The sequence below is a fragment of the Dromaius novaehollandiae genome, chromosome 5 (genome assembly GCF_036370855.1).
Source record: "Dromaius novaehollandiae isolate bDroNov1 chromosome 5, bDroNov1.hap1, whole genome shotgun sequence".
NCBI classification, from domain to species: Eukaryota; Metazoa; Chordata; class Aves; order Casuariiformes; family Dromaiidae; genus Dromaius; species Dromaius novaehollandiae.
The window spans coordinates 60,289,102-60,315,884 of record NC_088102.1 but is presented as its reverse complement, the minus strand read 5'-3'; the positions used below and the strand labels follow the sequence as shown (position 1 = coordinate 60,315,884).

Sequence of the window (26,783 nt, the reverse complement as noted above, 5' to 3'; positions counted from 1 at the left end):
AGTACATTAAAGAAGAAACTAAATACTGAATTCATACACTCCAGGTTGGGAAAATATAGAGAGATGAATTTTAGTATCTCTAAACATTAAGTTCAAGGACTTGGGCTGTTAGCACAGAGCTGTACTTGCAAAGTAACCTTATCTTAGTACTAGAGGTAGTCACTTAGCTTGCACTTCCAAGTAAAACCATATTTTAACATGTTGATGAAAAAAAGAAAAAGACCAGAAAAAAAGACCAGAAAAAAAGAAAAAGCAAGATTATTTTCTGTCCTCAGTATTTTCTGTCCTTTAAGAAAATGAAAAGACAAGACTTTAAATCTTCTTTGTTAAAGTGTTGTAATGCCCCATTCAGTATTTCATTGAAATAATAAACATTGCTACCTCAGGATTCTAAAGTCTATTTCCTTCAGTACTTTAAGTAGAAAAGAGACATTTCTCCAGGCAATCACAGAAAATGCTTTCCTAATTTAAGAATACAAAATGGTTTTGTATCACCAACGTATTTGGATTATTGCCAAGTGGAATATCTGAACAGAGGTATTAAATAGCCATGTGAATAGCCATATCAATTAGAAAATATTTCTGCAACTCATGTGCTGTGAAATCAGAATCATGGGCAAAATCACATTTTTAAAAATCTTTATCTTTGGGCAACTGAAGTGCATCCAGGATAGCACAGCAACAATTCCTGTATTTCCCAGCTTTTTGTTTCACATGGATAAGGCCAAATTGGTAGACCTATTTTTAGGAACAGAAATAACTAGACCTAATTTCTTTAGAAATCAATCAGTGCTGCCCTGACAATGATTCACTGAATAACAGCTCTTTCATCATACCTGATTCATTGTACAAGGAACAAGATGCAACAAGATAATTAGTGTATTCGATATTCAATAATTACTGTATTCAACTTTCTTATTTGCTGTTCATATTACCTTACAGGACATACCCCAAAATTCTGATTTAGCCAGTGACTTCAGAGAGAGCAGGATCAAGCCCTGAAAGTACTCAGTGGATGGGAAAGGAGAGACACATGCATCTGAAATTAGGGCCATTGGAATAATGACAAAGAATCAAAATAATATGATTTCAATATAATTCACAAAAATCATTACGGTCCTCTAAACACTTATTTTCATCATGAAGTCTGCAAACATAGCAGCAAATGAATGAAGCCCATCCAATCTCGTGACCGATGTTGCTATGTGAATTCAGGTAACACAAATGAGCACACCTTTCACAGAGTTTCTCCCACATGCTGTATAAAGAGGAAATACTAAAAAGTGTAAGATATCCTGGATGGTGCTGGCATTTTTATTCCCTGAAGCAATGCTGCCATCTTGCGGGGGAAACGTTTTAAAGAAAGTTTCCTAGTCCTGTTCCAAGTCATTTGGGGTCTGAGAGGCATGGAGGTGAGGAATCAACAGGAATGTGAACTGGAAAATAGCCTGGGCCCACAGGACATTGCTCTTCCACCATATAAATAGGTTTCTGGCTCTGAAACATAATGGAGATGATGACCAATACTCTCTCAAACCAAGAATTCTTAAAAATAAGCTCTACCTCCATTTACTTTGGTAGCTGGGAGAATGTTCAACCTTGCAGTGGCAAACTCAAAACTAAGTGAACTTGCATTTCTGGTGCAAATGAGAGCAAAAAAATTACGGACAGCCTATGTTAAAAGTTGGTAAATTCCACTTTCTTTCTCTTACCTTTCACTATGCAACTGAAGTATTGCTGGATTTTGTGCAGCAGACTGTATTTGAAATCTCAAGCAACTGAAAAAACAGATTTTGCAGGGTCAGGTACTTAACTCAGAAGAAGACAGCTCTCAAAGTTACTTTACTGACATCAAGGATGAAGGGACAAAGTGAAGGTTAAGGGAACAAAGCATAACTGACTTAAGAAAATTTATTATTAGCTCCTTTTATTGACCTTGAAAACTTTCATGAACCAGACCAAACAGGGGCCATTCTACAGAGAGAAATGTTTTCACTCGTACATTCTCACTTGCTATAAAGTCAGGAGTGTGCATTAACATCCTTTCTGTATATTCCATCACTAATTTATACACACAGAGATTTTAACATAAGAACTACGATCACCTAGAGTTGGAACGAATTGAATAGCATGGACTAGAGAAATACCAACTGTTATTAGACCTAGACTGAAATTTTCCAGCGATGTTTTTTCAGCTGAAAATGCCACACCAACAAAATTTACACACCCTCAGCAGAAATTTGTTTTGAAAACTAACCTAAAGAAAGTAGGTTTAGCAAGATAAAAAATACTCTGACTTTACACTTGTGAGATAGTATTTTAGTTTTCTATTTCCATACTTAAAATGTGTAATTTGCTAACGTTTCATTTTATCAGCATGAATGAAGGAAATCAATGGTGTTATATTGAACATATACCACAGAGCCTCCATGCGTATTCAACTTTCTCCTGGGAATAGTGAAAATCTCTTAAAATTAGTTTTATTAGTATGCCTAAAGATTTTATGTGTTTCTAGATAAAAATCCTTTGTTCTTCCAGGTCACAAAATCCATTGTCTTCCTGCAAACCCGCTCACATCTGAAACAGCTTCATGCTCTCTGGCTTTATAGCTGCAGCTCTAGACAGTAACCTCTCTACTCTCCCAATACAGAAATTTATTACAAGATATTACAAGGAGCTATTTTAATAACTCCTTGCAGGTGTCATTAAAATGAAGCGATTACTTTCCAGTTAAAGTAACCAGGTAGTAGACAGAGGACCACTGGATTCCATCATTGCTGTGTGATGTTAGATTCTGTCCTTACTCTGCCACAGTCTATTGCAGCTCTGGGTCTCCATTTATTCCTCTGAAATATAGCATAAAATACCATCTTGTGCATATCTGAGTAACACAGCTACACACACATAAAATGCTTTGATATTTTTGAATGAAAGGCAGTACAGCTTCAATTATCAGCTGTGCTCACAGAGCAGCAGTAGGAGTAGCAGTAGTTACTCAGGACATGAGGCATCTGAACCATAGACACATCAAATCTCTTGTCCATGCCCAGTTTATGCCATTGACAATGGGAGACCGACTAGCTGAAGGCTAGCCGGAGCATATTTATTAGCTTGTATCACTACCACAACACGTGCTGTGCGAACCAAGAACACCTTTCTCCTCTTCTCTGCTCCTGCAGAAGGGCAGCAGAGGAGGGAAAATTCCATCCGAGGCTTCGTGAACAAGAACTCTTTGCAGGGAAACTTTGCAATGTAAACCAGAAAATCTGGCCCTATATAATTAAACAGTATTTTTGTTTTTTGAAGTAGCAGCAGGATCTGCTCTTAACAATTACATGGAAGCCTACTGAGTCAAGAGAGATATTCTACCCACTTCACTTTAAAACACCTCTCATTGTATTCACTACAACAACGCCCCCACATTTTTTGAATTCAGTGCACTTTAAATATCTGGAGTCTCTAAACTCTGTACTTGGTTAATATATTCAATCTGAAACTACTGCCTAAAACAAATTGTGTTTAAGGAGAGATCAGAATATGTTATATTTCTTCTCCCTCTGCGAAGTCCTCTTGGATCCAGGGGTAATTGTCTCTGAATCCTTTGATTCTCTGCATCACTGTTTTCATTCTTGCAAATTTGAATGCTTCTGGCATAAGAATAAAGCAGGTACAGGCAGAGAGGATGGATAATGTGACATGTATACACGAGCTTACCCACATCTGCAAACAAAATCTGCTCATTATGTTTCCCAACACTGGTTATCCAGCTGAGAACTTGAGATTTTTATCTCGGTTGGAGCCTCTGTTTGAGAGCTCCAAATAAAATGGACTTGGGAGATGCATGTATTTAATCTGAAGACTAGCCTGACACTGTCAACAGTGACGATGTCCCTTTAAAGATAAGGTTTTTTTAAAAAAGTATTTTTTATCTGTATATGTCACCTCTGACTATTAGTCTGCCCTAAAGTATGCTCATACATTTGGCCCCCCCTACACACCTGAACTTTGCTTTCTTTGTTCTGCTTTGCTTTCTTAAAAAGCCTGTAAAAAAGAAAATCAGAAGCATTAGAACTGTGGGGTACAGAGGTCATGTCTGCATGGTGAAGGAGATGCTTTATAAAGCATAAGATTTTTGTAACACTGCATAAACTCATACATCTGAGTAGACCAACTAACCTTCTACTGACAATTCTATCCTTAGAAGTGGTCGGTATCTGCAGAATCTCTTCAAAGGAAGGGACAGTTGCAAGAGGAACTTAGTAACAGAGGCTATTGTATAAGCAGGAATTTAAGAAATATTTAAGTTCAAAGATAATGACCAATACACAGGATTTGTCTTTTCTGAAAAGTCATTTTTGCAGATTTTCTACTAACATAGAAAAGTATATTAAAAAAGAAATATACCCATTACAGTACAGTCCAAACTAAGATTCTCAGTGCTTCTCTAACTTTACAGGTAGGTCAGTTTTATAACAGTCCAGGAGCTGGCTTCTGGTACATACACTGTGCTTCCTTCAAAGAATGAAAAGCCATGAAGTCTCTGACCAACTAAGAATATACCCAACATCAGAAAACACCCAAAGGAGGAATCAGCTAAAGTATGGGTGTCATCATCCCCCCCACTCCATCTCTGTACCATTTCCTTTGCAGTCTTTGGTTCATTGTCAACCTTGGGAAAGCAGCCTCCTGGAAGAGCCACTGTCAGCTGTTACCATCTACTCTGCCACAGCTCTGCTCCGAGCACTGCCAGAAGGTTGGACAGCAGAACAACAACTGTGAGAGGTCTGAGTCACTGAACAACTCACAGGTGATGTGAGCTTCCTACATGAATTCCCACATCAGAGGGTATTTTTTTTTTTCCCTTTGGCAAGCAGTGAAAACTCCCAACTCTACTTTAAGAAAAACGGAGCTGAAAAGACTAAGCTACTTTAAGTGTCACAAAATCCTAGTTTCATAATTTTTTTTTCTTCAAAGCCTTCTTTTCTTTCTTTAGAAGCAGCAGCAATTATGACCATCTGCTTGTTGGGGAGATCTGCAGAACAGCCTAAAGGCTGAGTTCAGCCAAGCATCAACATACCTGCAACTGGAAGTAACTATCATCAATCTCTGAATCCATCACAAAAAGTCAGATTTCAACTGACTATTTATTCTTTTCAACTGGCTATTTTTTATTCTACCTAAACTTCTTTATCAGCATCACAGTGAAAATCACCTTCTGAAACTGGAAGAATTCTTCTCACAAAATTGTTTCACAACACAGTAAGGACAGTAACGCATTTCAGCTATTGAAATTATCTGTGTAATTCAAGATATAGCTCCTTCCTTATTCAAAATCATGACTAAATAGCACATTTTTCCCAACAGATTCATAGAGAACATTTGGAGAATGACGTAGTTAGAATTTTGGATAGATCTATCCTCAGGTATAGTGTGCACGTTGAAACACCATTTTTAGCCATTTATAAGAGTATGGTAAGGAATGCAGAATTATAAAAGAAATTCCGATGAGATTTTCTGAAAATAAATAATTTCCTGAACCAAAAGGCAAGGATTCTTATAGTTGGTCTTCCCTTCACAAGTTAAGTTAAAAACTAAGTATTTCACCTTGCAGATCTAGTTTAACATATTGCAAACATGAAGACTTACTACTTATCCAAACTGAGGTTTTTAAAGAGATTCTTTTTCACAAATCCCTTGGGTATATCCAGAATTGTTAAAACTACATATAAGCCCATATCACTGCTAAGAAGAATATGAAGAAACATCAGCATCATACAAAAGAAAGTGCAGTATCACATTGAGCTTGAAGGAAAAAAGGCTTTTTAAATGCTTAATTTTCATCCGAGCCTCTGGCCTTCATGTAAATCTCTGTAAAATTTGTGTATCTGACAACTAATTTGTTTCTAAAAGGTCTAGTATTTATGATGGTAACTGACCTTATCCGAAAATATCTGGAAGAAGAGTTTTCAAGTACTTGAAAGAACTCTTAAAAGATTACCATAAATATCTTTATAAATTCACCCTAAAATGTTAGTCTTGTAGGAAGAATTTTTATTCATAGTTCATTCACTAAATTAGTTTGACTCAATATTACAATATTTTCACCAAAGAACATTCCTAATTCTCAGTATTACCAATAGCACATAATTAAAATGTGCTCATAGGTTTTTTGTTGTTTTTTTTTTTTTTTTTTTAAGATTCTCAGTTCATCAGAACTAGAAGAAAAGAAGTGAAGAACAGTTCATTCACATTAGCCCTACCAGACAGCAAAAAGTAAGTGTGCTTTTCCTGAAAGAGGAAACATGAAAACATCGGTATCTTACCTAGAAGATAAGCTGATAATTATAATTCACATTCAACATAATGAGTGAGTGTTGTCCAGCCTATATAAACAAAGATGATTTACAAGAACACTGATTATTTTGGAAAAAAAGACCTTATAGTAAATATGACTGGTTTGAAGCATATTTTATCCTTTAGTCAAATGAAACTTTTAGTGGAATACATCCTTAAAATTATTAACCTTATTACAGGAATACCTAAACTTCCAAATCCCATTATGTTAAGTTCTAACTGAACGAAGGAAGAGTCTCTACCCTGAAAATGTTGCTATACAACAAATGTAAAATATTGTCTCTGCATAACAACTGTATCAGAAGGGGATCAAAAGTAGTAAGCAAATAAGCTGGCACAGTAGAAGTAAGCAGAAGTATAGAGATGTAAGAATGCCAACACCTTTTTTGCATGTTGACAGAGACTTTTCCCTTTCAAAAATATCTTCTCTTGCCATCTCTATTCCCCCCCCCCCGTTTTACCTTCACGTTACCTGTTTAATTAAGAACGCTTCTGCCATCACCACATAACTAAATCTTTTTAAATGCAACTTTTTAATGAGTCTTGGTTGAACAGCTGTCAATGCAGGATGCTAGCCCCTTGTAGGCCTTACTACTTCAGGTACTTGTACTCCATTTTAAATAATAAAAAGCTTATCATGTTATCTGTTTAGACAAAAAACAACCTAGTTGATTACAAAAAGTAAGTTTGTAACGAGAGATCAATTGAAAAGTGTTTTCTGGCCACAGTGACTACGTCAGTGCAGGTATTCTACATTTCTTCTACATACAAACATCACATATAAATCAGCAGTAGCTTAAGGAACATGTTACTTGCCACAATGTACAAGCTAATATACTACAAATACAATAGGCAGACAAAACTGGATTGAGTTGCAATACCAGAGCTATGAAACTACACTCCCCCATTGGTCCTTTATCTGGATCCCTGTGTTGCCCTCCTGTCTATTCCTAATGTATCAGAAAGTACACAAGTTCCCTTTCACCAGCAAAGTAAAATCTGACAGATCTATATAAATAGAAATTTGAAGTTAGTGTATTTTACAAATTGAACAAAGTGCTTTTAATACTTTTAAAAATTTCAAATAAACATACAAGAAAGGATTAAAATGTAATTCCAGGCACTAGAAAATACATATGCCCTTACCATCTGAATATGAAGGTCTTCAGACTATGAAAAGTAACACAACTTGAGTACTTCACTAAGACCTACTAGAAGTTTTATCATTTCAAGAGAAGGGCATGTTTTCTCCCCAGCCCACTCACTACATTCTACTATACTGAGATAATAAGACAGTTTTAAGGACCTCCAGTGAATGTACGTAAATATTAGTTTGCTCAGCAGTGAAACAAGAAGGATACTTTAGTCTTATTAAATTCCTGAGTTTTTTTCCTGTTTCTTGGTACTGGATTAATTCACGGCATTCTAGAACATTCAGCATCTGAATCACCTTTCACTTTAAAGAAATAAGATGAATTAAGCAGTGTCTCAGTTTACCTCATCGAATTTTTGTGACCTGGTAAAAACATGATTTTTCCCTTTCCTGGTAAAACATTAGACCTGCAGAAGGATGTTGTTTGGTGGATCCAGATGTTTACATATGCTTGGAAAACATGTGAAACTAATCACCAGTACCTTCTAACGAGGAAAGCACTTCTGTACCATCATCACTTGATCAAATTCTGCAAGGCACACTGAGGTCTCCTGGTTTTTCGAGGCAGTCTGCAAATCCTTCTCTATTTAATAAAGAGGTAACTATGGCTAGAGAACCGAGAAAGTCCTTTGTCTGTATTGCATGCTCTCTTGTCGAGGAATCTCTCTCTTCCCCATCTTGACATCATCCTGTATTGAGAAACCTGACTCTTTTCATCTCAGGTTTCTTGCTCCAAAGATTCCTGAGAAAACTGTAAAATCTCTCTACCGTATGTGTGTGTGTTGGGGGGGGGGGGGGGGGGGGAGAGGAGGCTTGGGTGGTTTTTTTGTTTGCTTGTTTTGCAACTTCTTCCCATGCTTGTATCTTTAGCATAGTTCTGATTACAGAGTGCTATTGGCGAAAGCAACTTCTGGGCTTAAAAAACCTCCCAATTATGATCAAAACTGTTGCATATTGCTCCAGTTTTCAAACTCATACGAGAAGCTCCCTTATCCCTTTGGCTTCTCCCACTGAATTTATCTCCCAAGTTGAGAGTTTTCATCTCCAGGGCTGCTAGACTACATGACAAAAGAGGCTCTGTACTGCCAGTACAGCTGTTTATTTCAGTGGCATTGGCTACTAGTAAGCAACCAACAGGGACTTCCTTATGCAATTTCCTGTTCTTTTCAAAGCCTGCTATGACTCCACGACTAAAACAGTTTATAGTAGAATCAAGAACCTCCTGTTTGCAAGGTGTCTGAAACCTAGAACAGCCTCTGTGGTTCAGTATATTATGTTCAATTTTTGCAGCAACAAAAGACTGTTGTGATGAAGGAAGACAACTAAGATGGTTTTATATGGCATTAATATTAATGTTTTGGAATTTTATAATACATATATAATACAATACATATTATATAATATTTATAATACAGTATTTTCTTGTCTAAAGCTTTCTTGATTATCATTAACCACTGCAGTATCAGGAACTTCATTGTTTTGGTTTTCTTTACTATAAAGGCCTATGGAGAAAAAGTGTTCCGCTTCTTTCAAAAATCTCTTTCTATATAGTTCAGCTGATTTTTTTGTTCCTGTATCATGTTTGTTCTTTTTAAGATGTTTATTCATTTTACCATCAGTGTCAGGAGTAGGAGGGGTTTCCCCCACACACCAATCCAGGTTCTTCCGTTTTACAGAGGTTAGACTTTTTTTTTTCCTCTTCTCCTTGTGTCTCCCATTCCTTTCCAAAGTTTGGGGATTTGTCTTTCACTTTGCCATGTCCTTTTCTGGAGATGTCTTTATAATCACGATAAGTTCCAAACTTACACAAAAGTTTAATTGCTTTTTCTGGGTTGAACCGGAAGAACTCAGGAAAGAAGAGTTGTGGCAGTCACAGTACAAACAATTCAGTATATACAGCAACTGCCAAAATTGTAAGTCTTGTGAATTACATCACGCATAGCAAAGTCTAGTGCTCACAAACAGCTGCGTCATGCTGTTCCCATACTTGAAATTTGCATAAAAGTTTTCTGATGATATGAAGTTCACGGAGAACAAGGAAGTGTTGTTAGTATGATGTTAAGACCAAACTATTAAAATTAAAAAGCCCGAGTACTCAGAGAGATGTTAAACTACTCATCTCAAGCCTCTTCAGATAGTGATAGAAGGGAACCTAATTCTGCTCCCAAGAAAATCACTAAGATCATTTTTTGAGACTGAGGTATAAATAATATAAATATATAATATACATAATAAATTCAAAGAAACAAAAGAGAAAGTATTAGATAAGGGCATCATGCCACAGTTAACATTTAACTATAAGACTTTTAACATCTAACTTTTTATTTGTAGATACTTCTAGTTTGCAGTAGAAAAGATTTCCTGAGCTTATTCTCAATTTTAAGAACAAAGACTTCATTTTCTGGGTTGAATATAGCTGTACTCATCCATACACTACCATACTCTAACTACGTCAGGATTGGCATACCTGACAAAGCTAAAAGTTTAGATATTTCAGCTATGGCAGAATATGTTTGCTCAGAAGCATACGGTAACCTTAAAAAATAAGAGGTAAGTGACAGATAATAAGCACCCCCACCCCTTTCTTAAAAATGCAAGAAAATGCAAGATAGCTAATGGAATGTAAATGGATAGTTCAAAACCGTAAGTCTCAGCTACTTCCAAGATTTAAGGTTGCAAGAAAATTCAGCTGCATTAAACATCTTATGTATTTAACAATAATATTTACAGCCTCCTGAAATGTACATAAGCAAATAGTCAGGGAAGCAATATGACCAAAATAACCATGTATCTGAAATCATATTTCTCACATCTTGTGCCTTTATACAGATGAAGTGAGTATTGCATAAGAAACGCTGGCTGTTTTTTTCTTTCATACCTAGCTCTTTAGTTCTGCCTGTGAATGTTCCACAGGTATTATGGTTTTAACAAGATTTCTTCATACAGTATATTGGTACCAAACTAATTATGTGGTTGAAACAACATGTTATGTAACCACTGTTTTACAAAATAACATTGTCGAGAAAAAAGTCATTATGCAATTCAAGTGTATTGAGTGGCATCATCCACAGCCACATGATGGATTTGAAAGAACCAATCCAACACAAAAAGCAACTAGTAATTTGTCTGAAACTTCTCAAAATATTCACCTTCTGCAGGAGACTTAAAATAAACAAACAAGCAAGCAAATAAATAAAAGCCCCCCACACAGAACATTTGACGCTAAATGCTTTCATCCCTTCCTGTTTCTCAAAGGAAAAAAAACAGCTTGTTACTTCATCCTAAGGTAAAGCCATTGTCTAAGCAGCCAAAGAATCAGAAACCAAAAGGAGTGAAGCTTTGAGAATTACTACTTACGCTGTGAAATTATTTGCAAAAATCAGATCATGAAAACATCTTCAAAAACCCTTTTTGTGATCATTCTTTTATTCTTTTTAACATAGTGACTTCTGGCTTGATTAACACTGATTATGCACTAACAGTTGCCTTTCAGTTTTCAAAAGAGGCACCATAAAATTGCTAGTACTGCTGAGGAACATACGAAAAGACTCTTGAGATTCTATTTAATCTAATTTGGCTATATGGAAATATAGCAACCAAAAAGGACAATACTCCTTATTTGTGACTGCAGCAAAATGACTGTACCAAGGCTGCCAAGAACATCAGTGTTTTATGAGGTAGCTAAAGCTTCACAAACCTCTTCATTCCTGAAATGTGTGTACTACATCCTGAATAAATCTAAAGACATGAAAATAAGTAACAGAGAAATACAGAGAGAGGATTAACAAAAGACAGGTATGCTACAGTTTCAGCCCGTCTTTGGAGAAGTCTGGGACACGTGAAACCAGAAAGAAGCTGAAGCAGCAGCAATAAAATAGGGAAAACCAGACTGAAGGATTAGCAATAATTTCTTTTTATTAACACATTTTACGAACTTCAAAATTTTTGCTATAGTCAGGCCTTTTTTTTTTTTCCTTCCCTAGAATTCAGCAGTCAGAAACAACAAAAAAAATCCTAAAAGACAAATATGACTTACTTCTATTATCTTTGTTATAACCTCTTGGGCAGTTTTGACGAGGTAACCCTTTGATGATCTGAGGTTGGCACTTTCCCCATTTCAGAAACCTTCTTAGACTAAAAGAAAGAAAAAAAAAATCCACAATACACCACAGATCTTGGATGCAGAGTAGGATGTGAGATTGTTATGTAAATTTTCCTGTATGTGGTAGTAAACCTAGAACATCAACAAGTTCATGCATGCTTTTGGCTCTCTCCTATCCTGGCAGACAAGATCCCCAACCACATATTTGGAATTTTATTTCCATTAAGCGCTTCCTTTACTGGCAGTATCAAAAGCACAACTCTATACACTAATGTTAGTATTTTAAAATTGGGTTGGGCTGCTTAGTGTAAACCTTTTGTTACCATAAGGAATACAAAAACAACACATGAGCGAAGGCATAGGGAAAGAAAGAGGCAAGTTTCTTGGATAAAGAGAGGCAGACATTCATTCCATACGAAAAAACCTGTGGTAAATACTATACAGAGCCCAGCTCATTACTATAATCAAGCCTTCTAAGTCACACCCCCCTGCCATTCCATGGACTCACCCTGCATTACTAACCAACCAAATGAAAAAACTCAATGAGCACTCCTCCTCCAACATCAGCATTTAAAAGAGCCCTCTGCTGAAAAGCTAAGTCCCATGAATGGATTTGGATATGATCCAAAAGATTTGGAATTCATCTCTATGTAGGCATCTCAGTTAGATGTGCTTACATCCAGCAGGCCCAGTTAACAAGCCCAGTCTAAATCCAAGCTAATAGGGAAACAGCTAGGCACTGAACTTCTAACAACTGTCACAGTTACTTTGCAATGGGGAAAGAAGTAAGAGTAGAGCAAGAAATTTACATTGTGTGCTAGCACTGATCAGGAGACCCAAATTAGCATAAAAGTACACACATTTCAAAGTCAGTTCTGCAGCCAAACCTTCAGATTAAAGTGCTGGGGAAACACACCTCCTCTCCAGAGGCATCTTTTTGAAAAGGCAGCGATAACAAACAAGGACAGCAGTTGTAATTCTTTTTTATTATTACTTTTCCCTCCATGTTAACTGAGTCCAACCAACAGATAGACTCCAAACATTTAGATGAAAAGTAGTCACTTCAAAAACAAAAAAACAGAACTGACATACACGTGAACAAATGAGATTGCTTTTAGCAACTAGATTCTTAAAATTCTCACTACTTAGTGCTTTGTTTTAATCTTTCACTCAGAAGAAAAACTACTAGCTCCACAGGATTACTGTATCAACATAGACCCTATAGTCTGACATGCTACTTATATTCAGGTCTGAATTCAAAACATAGCAGTCGAGTCTGTACTGTTTCCCATCATATGACCCAAGCAGAACAGGAGACAACTTGCTGGGAGATTTCAGAGTGTTTTTACCAGTCTGAGGATACTTCGCAGACAAGTCCCAGCCCAGCCTGACTCACACCATGTCCATACTAACATTCCTTGCATTCATCCTTTGACAGCATTCCCCACGCCAGAGCTCCAGTGCTGGCAGCTGCCGTAGACTGGCAGCTGACATTTTAAATGCTATGTCAGACCTCTGGCAGCTCCCTTTGCTCCTGTCAAAGGTAAAGCTACATTAATTCATGCAAGAAAGCATCCAGCAACTTCCACAAGAGACAAGGCCTTAAAGTTCTGGAACGCTACAGACACTCAGCAGACAGCCTATTGCAAAACAAGGACAAGGTTGAGCTCAGAGAACCCTAGAGCCAGCAGCGGAGAGGGTTTTAGACCAAGCCTCCCAAGCACTCTGTACATAAAACATCCCTTTCAGAGCTGAACATAAGGTCTAAAATGAAGATCTCTTTTTTTAAGCCCCTCTTAATCTTGAGGCAACTAGAAGTGGACAGAAAGCCTGCAGATCTGTTTCTCCTCTCTGTGACACCTGAAAACAAAACCAACAGACAAAGGCAGAAAACCTGAGAAACTCCTCATTTAAAAGCTACTTTAGGGATGTCTCACTGGGGGACACCCTGTGTCCTGTCCCTGTGGGGACAGAATGTTTGCTCTCTGCAGGCCGTATCTCCACAAGCAGAAAGCCACAGGGCTGCAGACGCATGATCATCTTGTGACAAGACAGGAGTAAACCCTGGCAGGAGGAATGACATACAGCTGAAGAGCAACTCCCTGCTCACCCTAAAGCTGCTACAAAATAACCCAGTCCCAGTATTCCCCATTACCTGTGGAAGAAAGTGAATTGTGACTGCACTGAGCAATGCAGACTGAGTGTGTCAAGCCCTGTCACTAAGCAGCATTTATATGGAAATGGGAAGAGAGGTGACAGCCCCCTCTTGCTGTCCTCTCATCACCCTGGCAAAAAAGGCTGGCAGAAACCTACCCCTAGACAGGGCAGAGTGTCCAACCGCAGAGGCTGCACAATGAGGGAGCCCAGGGCTCAGACCCTGCTGTGGTACTGCCCTTGCACTTGTCAGAGCCGTGAGGTGGCACGTGGCAAGGTCCAGGCAGTTGGGTACTACGACCTGACAGTCACAGTCCTGGCACCTTATGAAGAAAACGTGAGGAAAACTTTTTTTTTCTCTCTCAGGGGGAGGCCACCCAGGATCATAAGTCTGCATCAGGCCTTGCTGAGGATGGGAAACCACCTCCTGCTTGGCCAAAGAACCATGTGCAGTATAATTAGCACTCGTCAGTAATACTAAACACCATCAGATTTAATCTGAAGGGTCACTGGGAACCCCTAATGCAAACCTGAACTGTTTAACTCTCCTGGACTCAAGGGCAGCTATAAATACTTCGAGTGTCCATGCTGAGAGCAGTCCCACGTGAAGCTAAGCTACTCTGTTATTTTTGCACATTACAGAGTCTTATTTAGCACTGCCTTTGCACTCATGGTGACTCTCCAAGAGCAATCCTCATATGCCATAAGTGTTAATTCAGTGTTTTTAAATATACTGGCTACGTCACTGTAAGGTTTTTTTGAACCTCTGAGATCACCAAACGATTTCAGTGACTGACATTACCATCACTGTATGCTCTCAAGGCAACTCTCCTTTCTTGCTTTCTCACACTTAAGCCTTTGTTATATTGGTGTGAACAGAGATGCCTTCCCCTTGCCACTCCCCCCCCAGCCCTACAGGAGGGGGGTAGATAACATACCAGCCCATATTCCAGAAAGGGTGTATGCAGTACACCTTACTAGTCCATATGCTTGTTGGAAAGAGACAGCAGATTTCCTAGCTAGTGCACGTTTTAGGTAAAGGAGCTACAGTAGGCTCCCTACTGCAGTCTGGCCATGAGCCTAAGGCAGCAAAGTCAGTGTGAGATTTGCTGGGATCCCTCAAACTCTGCACAATACCAGCCCACATCTGTTTCCAATCTCACACTCACACAAAGTGGAAGTTGCCCTGCCAGTGCATATGTTTTACTCCCAATACCACCAGGAGGGTTTTGAGAAGTGCATCAAGAGGTCAATACTTTTGTTTACACTACTAATGCCAGAAACTGCTCTGTAGGTTTAAATACAATGTTGAAAACTAATGCCAGAAACTGCTCTGTAGGTTTAAATACAATGTAGAAAACTAAGTCAAGCTGATGCAACAATACAGTGTTAATAAAGGAATCCTTGGTCCTGCAAAATTCTCTGCAGGATTTCTATTTCCATTTGCATCTGTAATTTAAACTTCAAACCCCTTAAAGAGAAAAGAAAACTAACTTCATAATATCTGAATGCTCAGTATCTTGAAACCAGTGTAGGAAGATAATCTTTAACAAAAACGTCAATGAATCTTGGTTGCTGATTAATAATTAATTTAAAAAAATCCCCAAATGCTTTTGATTAAAAAAGTCTTAAGCAAAAGGGATTATAGTGTCAGAGAACAGCAAAGCACTTGCATGCTCACAGAGATTACAGCAGAAAACACTATTTAAGAATAGCAGAACACAATGTTTACAAGCTACCTTAAAACTGAACGTTTTTTCTTTAATCTTCTTAACTTCTTTCAGAGAAGGCTGCTTACCTACATGCTAGTATGCTCCTACAAGAGTATCAAGTACAAAAGTATACACCTACAAGACTATCTCCTACGAAAATCTCTTTTAAAGGAGTGAATACTTTTTCCATAGTTAATCTCCATAGTTAATCTAAAGCTTTAATTTGCCACAGCAGTCTAACCCTTAGAAAAGGATATTTTTATTCTTAGTATTCTGCATATACTATATACTATGCATATACCACAGACAAGGTAGACTACAGGCATTTTTGTTTTAGATACAGATCACAGAAAACTATTTAATGATTCTTTATCTTTAAATAAATGTTTTCAGTCAAGCTCTTGAGTCTCAATACATTCAAGAAATCATCCAATAAAAAGCTAAATTGTAAAAGCCCCTTTCTAACAACAATTACAGATGAATTAAAAGTAATCAGTGGTCCATTTTTAAAGATCTTATTCACCAGTAATTTACTCTCCAGTCTTAGATTTTTATTGGCCTGCTTCATATTTAGGGAGCTAAAAATCCAAGAAATGGAAATGCAGCAAAAGGTATCTTCAGAGATGCAGGAGTCTATATAATTGCCTCTTCTCCATCTTGCATCTTCTCTCCTTAAACCTATCTTTACTCTAGCCACACAAGGGCAAGTTTTACAGAGTTTTTTATTGAAAGGATTGGATGGTGCAGTCAGTATGCAAGAAGATAGCCTAGGATTTTCTGAGAAATGCTTCAGAACTGCCTGTGCGATTCTGGAAAAGTTACTCGAGGCTAAAACGACAAAGTGACTGGCAGTACAATGCACCGGTGGACTGTGATATCCTGAACCTCTACAATCTCTGTTTCCATCAGTAGAAGTGGACTTTCCAAAGACTGAAAAGGGGAGAGGCTTTCAGCTGCTTTCTTTAAAGTGCTGACAACACAGAAGAACTCTAAAAGAATGCTGCATCAGCACTGGCCGCATTTCTAGCATTAGCACATACAAAATGGCTACTTCCTTTTGATATTCATTAGCAATTCGCTAAGGGTTGCAAGCTTCAAGCTTTTTTAATAGAGCAATACAAAGGAAAATATGCATCGCTACACTGGCCCTATAAATGATACGGCTGCCAATCTCTGAAATGGGAACGAGGCCTCCCACCAATGGTCTGTTTCAAAAATCAGAGCTGAAGCACTTCAAAGACGACATCCCAAATGAACAATATTCATGTACGCTACCTCTTCAAACAGTCTTTCTGTATGAAAAAATTGGGGTAATATTACTATGAGTAAGAACAACATCAGTTTGTATACCAACATTTACTCATTTTCTTAAGATTTTGCATTCCTAGTGTTTTAACATACAATTGAGGATAAGAGCTACATGTTAATATTCCCTCCATTTAGTTTTTGGAACTTTTTTCATTACCCATCAAATCTTGGACACAGGCATTGGGGCAGCAGCATGTGAATTCTTTCACTGTAGGAGAAATGACTAAAGCATAATTCTAAAAGAGCCTATGGAGAGGGAGGTATCTAGTTCACACAGGCTAACTTAGAAGTTCATCTTCTCTTAGAATGAAGGCATGCTATTTACTCTAAAATACCGATGGAGCATAACTATATTTTCATTAATGTGATGCATGCCTTCTTGTGCTTTAGTGATTTATTGTACTAAACCTAGAAAAAGGGTGTCACTTACTGAAAACTGACATACTTCAGCACTTGTGACTGTCATTCACTAATGAACTATCTCTGAACCACAGTTTGACAATCAATAGCCTAGAAGTTTTATTTGCACTCTCAAATCTGGTATCATTTTTAGCTTAAGATACCAACTTTCTCATTATTATTAACTCAATGACTTTAATTAAGATATACTATTCTATTGGGATAAAGAGGTAGCTACCACAAATCTGTCTCTGCTAGGTAAGAATCAGGTTTTGCTAGCCATTAGAACTGTACAAACACCTAGTGTAGCACATGTGCATAGAACATCTCTAATGGTGTAATAATCTCTAGTTAATAATTAAATCTCTGTGAGCTTTTGAAATTTGTGGATGCTACAGTATTTAATCGCTGTATGTGAGACTTTTCGAAAAGGAACATTCATAATTCAAGTTCATAAGAATTCTGTTCTTATGTAAATGCTAATTTAACACAACACAGGTTTAACTCATTATTAATAATAATGATATTTTAATTAAAGTAATTGAGTCCCATGCCTTTGCCCCTCGTTAAGCACAGATGGCAGCAAAAAACAAAGCAAGATCATAACACTTCAAGAAGTCAAAATAACTGCCAAAAGCACCATCTTTGAAAATACATCTCACTCCTATTTTGGGTTCCTTGTGCAAAAGAGGAAAAATCCCCCAAGCTCTAAAGGCTTTGGCCCCTTAAAAAAACAAACAAACAAACCAGGAGCATCCATCACATAATGATAGTCACATACCATCCTTAGAGCCTCCCAGCCACTTCCTTCACGATTGTATCTCCTTTCTTTTGCACACACACATCTCCGTTCTGGCTCTTCAACTCAAATACTCTCTTGCTGATCTCATGGATCTTCAGACACCGCTGGGCAATAGAGGATCACCAATAGGCTGTGCCTCTCCAAAAATCTACAAATGTTGATACCCTTCTTCATTATTTGTAGAATTACACCTTTGCTTCCACCAAAATATTTACTAAAGTCGCCCTAAAAAACCAAACTCCTCAATCAGCAACACAACTGTTATTCATTAATAAAAAGAAATCTTCTCTAAAAGACAAGAATTCATTAATTTCCTACTTCTTTCCCATAAAAAACAATCATTTCATATACTTTTCCCTCCTGTAGAGAGGTAGCTCTACAGAATGCTGAGCTAACATAAAATATCATTAAAAGCAAGGGACTCCTACGTTCCTGTCTAGGTGCTTCACTTTATCACATTAAGAATCAAATGTCTCGTTAAGATGAGGGACTTTAAGATGCTACAAGCTGTAAAACCAGAAAGCAAGAATTCCTAAGAACCCACTCACCTTTACTATATAAATAATTTGAAAGCACCCATTTATACAGCCAAAACACATCACAAGCGTGTTGAAAAAATTAAGTGATTCATGTAAATTTTCAACAAGTGGATTTCTGAGCTTAGTTCAAGGAACAGAATTCATAAAAAAGGTATGAAATGTAGCATCTACCATAGCAAACTTATAAGATGAAAATAAAACTACTGACCTTGTTATTTACAGAAATGTCCTCTTTGAACTCTTTTTCAAATGTTCAAAATTACATACTGACTCCAAAACACACTACTTCTCACCTTCTATAAAGCAGGATGATAGTCAGGAACCTGAGGAGTTACATATTCTGTATTAAAAATTAAAAGGGAAAAGACACCACTTTATTTTACTAAATCTTCACAATAGATTTTCAATAATCCTGAACACAGTAAGTTTCAAAAATTACCCCAAAATGCTAAACTTTTTGGACACAAAATCAAAAAGTGTTCTCAGTTCTGTATTCTTCCACAAGAGGACACTAAAATAATGAGAAGAATGTTTCTACAAAAACATACAAGTCTTCTTTATTTGCAAAGTACATCACCTTAACTATGAAATAGTTCTATGAAATAGTTCTTTAACTGAAAAACATTGTACTTTGCAAAAAAAAGTTGACATTAATGTATAATTATTTTTCCTCTATTTAGTTATTTTAAAGATTAGTATTTGATCCTTAGTGTGCCTGAGGTAGCACAAAAAACAGATATACATAAGCTTTCTGTAGACAAACCCAGCAACTAATGGATGCCAAAGAAACATCCTCATGTTTCCTTTGAAATTGTGCCATTAGCCCTAAGTTTACAAAGAGACAAGCATGTCCTTAATTCCACAGTATTATTTCAGAGAACTGTTTCTGGGGTTCTCTGCGCAACGGGAAGTGCAGGTGCATTAGGAGAATTACACTGCCTACTTTATTCTTTTACTCTTTTTGTTGGCTTCCTAATCCCATATTAGAGCATAAGTAAATCATACCCACACATGAGAAAGCCTGCATAACATAAATAGAAAGAGCTTACTTAAACCTCAACCCATGTCCCTCACACCACTTGGCTTTGGAAAGGATGGGTCAGGTGCCATGGAGCAACACACCTAGGAAAGCGTGTCTGCGGTAAGAGCAGGGCAGCCCAACTTTTCGGCACTGTTTCTCCCCCGCGGCTGCCATAGCACTGAGGCGGAGGACCAGGCCTCGGCCGCCTCGACGCCTCAGCCGGGAGCCCTGCTGTTACAGGCAGGCAAAAAACCCCGGGCTCACAGAAACCCCTCACAAATCTCCCCTCACACCTGAGGAAATAACCACCCCACACCTGGCTGAAAGCTGCCCGCTCCCCGACTCGCCCAGAACAACCCAATTTAACCCCCTACGCGCGGCCCCACCCGCCCCGCCGGCTACACAGCGCTGCACCACCCACCCGGGCCCTCCCCTCTGCCCCTCCCCCCCGCGCGGCGGCCGGGCCCGTGGCGCACTCGCGCGGCGGCAGACATCGCGCCGTCTCGCGAGAGCGGCGCCGGCGGCCATTTTGCCATTGATTGGCGGCGGCGTAGGGGGCGGCGGCGTAGGGGGCGGCGGCCGCGCCGCGGGCGTCTCCCCGCCTCCCGCTGCTGACGCCGCTCGGCTCAGCCTGCTGCGGGTCCCGCGCCGCGCCACCGGCCATGGTGCCCAGCGAGGAGAACCAGCTCGTCCCCAAAGAGGTGAGGGGGGTCGCGGGCCGAGGCGTGCGGGCGGCCCGGGGAGCGGCGGCTGGCGACGGAGGCCCGGCCCGGCCTGGCCTGGCTCAGCGTCGCCGTGCGCGGCCCGGAGCGGAGGCCGCGTTGGGGGGGGGAGGGCGCTGGGGCCCGTCGCTGTGGGGGGGGGCGGGAGGCCTCCGCCCCCCGGGCGGGGGGCAGAGTGGGGCTTTCCCGCGTGGGGAGGCCGGTGCGTGGGGCCTGGGGCCGGCCGGGGCGCTGCACCTGTGCGGGCGGCGGCGGCCTGCGTGGCGGCCCGGCCCGGCCCGGCCCGGCCCGGCCTGGCGGGGGGCAGCGCGGGCGGCGGCGGCTCCCAACCGCCGGGGCCTGCGGAGCACGGCCGGGCGAGGGGGAGCGGGAGGCTGCCGGCGGGCCGGGCCCTGGCGGCGCTGCGGCCGCGGAGGGACGGGCACCTGCCCGCGAAATGGCAGCCGCGAGGCGGCGGCGGCCCCAGCGCTGCCCCGGCCCGCGGCGCTGCGCGGACGGGCCGCGCTTGCCGGGCCGGAGAGGGCTGCGCTTCCGCCGCGGCGGGGCCCGCGCCCGCTTCGCCGCGGGGAGGAAGGTCGAAGGGTTTGCTTTGGGCCTTAGGCTGAAGATAAGAGGCTGCGGAAAGGGGAAGGCTAAGCCTCTGTCCTGAGATGATAGGCAACTGACACGTGTCAAGTGCGAGAGATACCGCTCAGGGCTGGCGCAGAGGGAGGGAAGCCCTCCGGGGATGGCGTGCAGCGTTTGGAAGTAATCATTCCTAGAGTAATACTTGCAGAAATATTTCAGCAGAAACTTTACTTCATGAGCAGGTATACTTATGCATTTAGCCAACTTTTCTGACTATTTCACTGCTCTGTTAAGTTATTCAAACCACTCCTGTTGTTTTTCATCAAATGTCAGTGGCCTGTTATATCTACCTGTTTCATCATGCGTACATACAGGGAGCTCTGTCAGGCAAGGGCTTTAATTTTATGGAGTTTAGCAAAACAAAGTGATGATCCTTGAGCACAACTCTGAAACAAACACCAGTACTGAATTTCGGAAACAAATTTGTGTACGTGGAATTGCACAGGTAAATAAAGGATATGTACGGATCAAGTAAACTTTATCTCCTTTTTAAATCCAAAGACTTAAGAGACTAAGTTTTTTTTTTTTTTTTTAGGGAAAAAAAGTCTCTAAAAATGTAAGACAAGGAATGGAGGATAAGTATTTAATTAAAAAAATCAAAACCTAACAATAAAGGAGACAGGCAGGAGAAGTTTTATGACTTGGTAGATAACTGGAACGGACCAGTTAATTAATAGAAGAATCTAGCTGAGCTGTTTCTTTAGTTATATATATTAATAGTATCCCCGTTGGCTTTAAAGTTGTATTCAGAATATACGAATGATTCAGATGTGTATTTTTAACTGACTCATTGGTCTCGGATTTTATACACACTTTTATCTGTAGAGAGGGTAAGCTTGCGTAAAGGAAGATGAATATAAAAAAAGTTATGATGATTATAGATAGGGATATCTTAAGCATACAGTATGACAACTATAAACTTTGTTGCTAATGCTACTGAGTTGCTTTTTTTTTAAACAAATTTTCTCACGTTCTATATTATTCTCCTATGCGTTTTGCAAGTAAACAAAATGGAACAATATTGAGAATGCTGTAAATATGATGACCATTTGTTCTCTAAAAAGTCAGTCTGTAAGATTTTGGGGATTTGTTTAAAAACTGATAGAGTTTTTTTTAGAATATAAAAAAATCAGATATTTTGAGGAGAGAAACAGATTAACTGTGTTAAACCTATCTGGTAAAATATGTGTCATAATATAACTTTATCATCAACTTTTCCAATATTTTTCAGTGTTTCCTCATTTTAACTTTAGTTATAGGAAGATTTACAAGTGTTATGCTATAACATTCATATTAAATCCTTCGGAGATTCTTAATAGTTTCGTGGCAGAGAACACTGAGAGTTATGGGTAAACAGAATTCTCCAGGTCTGAGTTCCCAACCGCCATCCTTTAAATCTTCCTTTTATGCCATTATCAACAGCCAGAGACAAAACAGGTCTTTTGAGTTTCAGTTCTGCTACTTTGGGGTGGATGAAGGATTACAGTTGATCTTTCTTGTCCCTTCCAAAAGGGCTGAGTGATACTGCTTGCGTAGCTCAGTGTCTTGTGCTGTTTCAGAGATAAAACTGGGATATGAACCAAGGTCTCCTAAAAATTAGCACACTGCTGTATTCTTTTTTTTTTTTTTCCTTTGTATTCTGGTATAGAAGAGCAAGAAGAAATCTGTTTGCTTTAGGCCAGTCTGGGGAATGACTAATCAACTAAAGGAGTAGATGGGAAAATGATTTTGGTTCTTGACTACAAGCTTATATAATGCCATGGTAGTATATGGTAGTATGAGTTATTTGTAGTATTGACAGCTACTTTGTTTTAAGAGGAGAAATATAGGTGTTAGGTTATTTATAGTGTAGGCCTTCAGTTCATGTCTATATGTATTTATGCTGACAGGAGTTGAGATTGCTGTTTTTAAGGTGTAATACATGTGTTTTTCATAAGTTTTTGTAGAGAATAATAGCATGCTTGCATGAGTGGAAAATACTAGTAGTTACACTGCTGCTCTCAGACATAGTCATATTAGTATCTTACAAAGATTTTACCTTTGAGACATTGCATAAGTTCAGCTCTCCTCTCTAAAGTAGATCTGAAACTTAGGTTGGGTGGATCTAACTCAAATACAGGATAATAAAATACTCTAACACAATTGATGAGGAAGATGCATATGTTTGCTTGTTGATAATGTCAGTAAATTTTACTAAGATTTCTGTTGAAAATTGAGGTGTATCAGAACTTGGAGGGTATTGCCCAGACTTCCAGAATTGATCAGCACATAAAATGTGTGTTTTGCTATGAGGTTTTGAAATGCCTGTGCCACTACTTTCATAAATGCTGCACAGATACTTTTTCAACATGTTCCAGCATGAACTATCCAAAGTGCAACTCTCAGAATAAATATATATGCTTTGTACTTGTTGCCATTAAATCAAAGAAGGTAGTGTGACTGCTCTCTCAGAGCTAACTAATGGGAGTCCCTTCATCTCTAGACTAATGAATCCATTTTAATCTTCTGCATTGAAAAAATAAAAGATATTTCTTGGTGGCTATTGCTCGAACTTCTTCTGTAGAAGAACAAGAATCTGAGTAAGATGTTCTCTGATTTAGTTTAGTAAAGGGATGCTGTTCTTTTTAATGCTGATGACATTGTCATCATTCTATTCCAATGCATTAAGAGATTCTACTAGTATTTACAGCTGTGTAACTTCTCTTGTTTTTTCCTGGCTTCCCTTCTGGTGTGCTCTGTTGTAAAGCAGGAAGATACCATTGCAACAAGGAGAGAAACTGACCACTTTGTTAACCTAGCAAATAAACTGGAATGCAGGTTTAAAAAAAGCAAACATGCAGAGCATCCAAACAGAATTCCTCAAAATCATCTGTTCCTTGTGAATAAACGCTATCTGAACGATATCCATGTAGTAATGTAGTTTGGTGAACAGGGCATGAGAGTAGTATGTCAAATCTTTCCACACTTAGGTCAGCCACTGGGCTTCTTGGTAAACTTTGCATGTTAGTTCCCCTTCCTATACATCTGGGTGTTTGATCTGTAGTATAAGGAAGATAATCGGGATAGTAATCTAATAGTACTTTGAGATTGTCTGATGGAAAGATTTTGTGTAAGAGGCAGTTATTTGCTACTGGAACCCTGGTCTTTAAATGCTACTAGCTAAAGTTATTACGCAGTAGCAGGATCTGACAATTAAATAACTTACCACTTTAACCTTTTGTGAAAGTAATAAATGTTGAACATGACTGTAAACAAAAATGCAGTTATCTCTCTTACTTTGTGGATTGGTGGTGATTAAATTTGCCAAATCAAATGCGTACAGCATTATGATAAGTTAAATACTTAACTTTTTGTACAGTTATATGCTCTTTCTCAAACTTGTTCCTGGTAATGGGTTTTTACTTGAGACATTCTCTGTCTTCTGCAGAGGCAGAGAATACTTTAAATATCTGTCAGTATTAAACTCTGCAGAGATACATGTTGGCTTGTATGCTGTCTCTTTAGCTTGGAGTAGTCCCTTGCCTTGACTTTGTGTTGCCTGCTTACAGGTTTAGTCCTGACAGAATTGAAACCTTTTTTTCCAGAGGTTCTTTTAAGTGTTTTTTTCTCAGTACTTTAGTATTGAGAGAGTAATGCACTAAAATATGTGTAGATGTTCACATATCCAGTCACAGCTCCAGTCCTCCTGTTGTATTTGAAAATGTTTGTGTATATATAAGAAAGCAAATATGAAAGCCACATCTCTAGAAATTGAGTGATTGAGTTATATATTCAAGTTTTTTATTCAGTTTGAAAAGGTCTTGGATTCTCATAGCAAAAACTTCAAGCTGATATCAAAGGCTAGTATCAAGCCTTTGAATATGGTATGCTGTCAGGTGAGCTGCTTATTTCATATTTTGTTACATTTTTCTTGTCTTGAGCAAAACAGTATTCTCAAAACAATGGTGTTCGAGTAGAACTAGATAACTGATCATTGAAGATACTAGAAAGTCTTTAAATTTTTCCTGTAAACTTTCAGGTAAAATGATAACCAACTTGATCACAGTTTCAATAACTGTTTCTGGCATCGTATTTTCTATGTTTGTGTTTTGCATTGATTTGCATGTTATCAGCTTGTATTGAACAAATGGTCTTGCTCAGCATTTGAAGATGAAATAAGATTTAGAAGGAGGACAGGACAGTCATTCTAAAAAGATAAGGGGTAAAATCAGCAGAAGAATCACTTGATTGAATTTAATCAGTGAGGATTGAGACTGCAGTGTACAAGGCTTCTTTTGTATGAGGCTTCTTTAGGTGCTTCTGAAAAATCACATTCTGAAAATTTGAGATTGGCAGTTCTCTGAAATAGCTTACAACTGGTTATTGTGCAGTAGTTCAGCAAAATGTTTTCTTTGATGTAAATTATTCTGCAGGTGCACAACCTGAACCCCTTAAAAGGTAATATACTATGGCTAAGAAGTTCCTTGCATGTCAAAAGGAGCATTCTTGAAGTAGAACCTGAACATGAAATATCTCCTCCATAATCAGATGTGATGAAAGCCTTTTAAGTAACATGAAGAAGCACATATGAATTCTGTAGGATGGGTGAATGCTCTAATTTTAAAAGTTACATGAGAAATAAACTTGATATACTATGAAAGTTTTCACTGTAGATATTGTCCGAAAACAGAGACATAAATAGCAAGATTATTTTTAGCTTCTTTGCATCCTTTGGAAGGAGAAGTAATGTGAAATACTACAGGAGCTTAAGGAATGGAAGGCAAATACGTTTATTGATTTGTATGGATATTGTCATGAGGTCAGAAATAAAGATTTAAATTAAAATCAATAAAAAAGCAGATACATTTGCTTAAAATGAACTGTTTTTCATTTGTAAATAAAACTTTCATATATATGGAAGCATCGTTTTCGTCCTTCCTCATGCATACACTGTCATACCTTCATAATTACACCTGTATCTCTTAATTGAGAACACAAGGGTTTTGGCAGATTTGGAGCCTAAGAAAGTGTTGTTGTAGATTAAAGTTCATGGCAGTTCCTTACTTAAAAGAACGGACAGTAAGCTTGAAAACACATCCACTGCTACTGTGACTCTCCATAGGAAATAAATGATGTGATTATAGGATGACATAAAGTGCAGTGTTGTGTTCCTGCATTACATTTTTTTTTTCAGAATATTTTTGAAGAAAAACAAGGAGCAGGGTAATGTTAAAGAAAATGAAGACAGGATGCATACTAAATGAAACAGTATAAAGATAAAGCTAATTCAGATCCAAATAAAAATATTTACTGTAATGAATATATAGAGACTGGCAAATGGTTTGCAAATATATAAGACTTCATTTGCATTTAATTCTCGTGGTCGTCTTAGTCTGGATGGGTACAAAATTCCCAAGAAATTAAATGACTGAGGGTCAAGGAATGAAGGAGAATATGATCATCTGGAATTATAATCTTTAAGAATAGGAGTGAAATATGCAAACTGCTCAATGGTTGAGAGACACCAATCATTTAAAATAATTTTAAAATTTAAAATTTCTCACAGAAGTGAGAGAAATAAGTAGGAAGTGAGGTTCCAAATGTAAAGTAAAACCATTTGTTGAGATTTAATGGAATATCTCTAATTTTTTGTTCTTTTTTATTTTGGGGGTGGTTAGTTTTGCTTTTTTCATTTGTTAAAGTTCTTGTGTGTTCTGTAAGCAGGACAAGGAGACATTGCATGATGTTCTCTTGCATGATTGACAGTTGCTACCTTTGACTTTTTTTTAAGGGAAGTAGTTAATCTTGAATCACCTTAATTTAGCATATTTAAAGGACCAATAGAAGATAAGAATGTCTTGAGGACCAAATCTTCTTATTCTTAAGGCACATTTAAAATCTTTTAAAACAT

General features: G+C 38.6%; 1 protein-coding gene and 1 long non-coding RNA gene across 7 annotated transcripts in view; one reads left to right on the top strand and one right to left on the bottom strand.

Annotated features, from left to right (window-relative positions):
- The window catches only part of LOC112985639 (uncharacterized), a 33,573-nt gene extending 13,585 nt beyond the window's left edge, over positions 1-19,988 (bottom strand). For 4 of the 5 annotated variants that reach the window (XR_003259790.2, XR_010389482.1, XR_010389481.1 and 1 more), the window contains exons 1-4: positions 19,646-19,988; positions 18,732-18,863; positions 17,964-18,132; positions 11,544-11,641 (exon numbers count right to left, since the gene is read on the bottom strand). This is a non-coding gene — a long non-coding RNA (uncharacterized LOC112985639). Of the gene's footprint in view, positions 1-1,712; positions 1,779-11,543; positions 11,642-17,963; positions 18,133-18,731; positions 18,864-19,645 lie in introns of all 5 variants that reach the window. The other variant, XR_010389480.1, reaches the window with a different exon arrangement.
- Positions 19,989-20,087: 99 nt separating this feature from the next.
- USP47 (ubiquitin specific peptidase 47) overlaps positions 20,088-26,783 on the top strand; it is a 58,283-nt gene continuing 51,587 nt past the window's right edge. For both annotated transcript variants that reach the window (XM_064512988.1, XM_064512986.1), the window contains exon 1: positions 20,088-20,245. In XM_064512988.1, the coding sequence (XP_064369058.1) occupies positions 20,207-20,245 (39 nt within the window). In that variant the 5' untranslated portion in view covers positions 20,088-20,206. The remainder of the gene's footprint in view (positions 20,246-26,783) is intronic.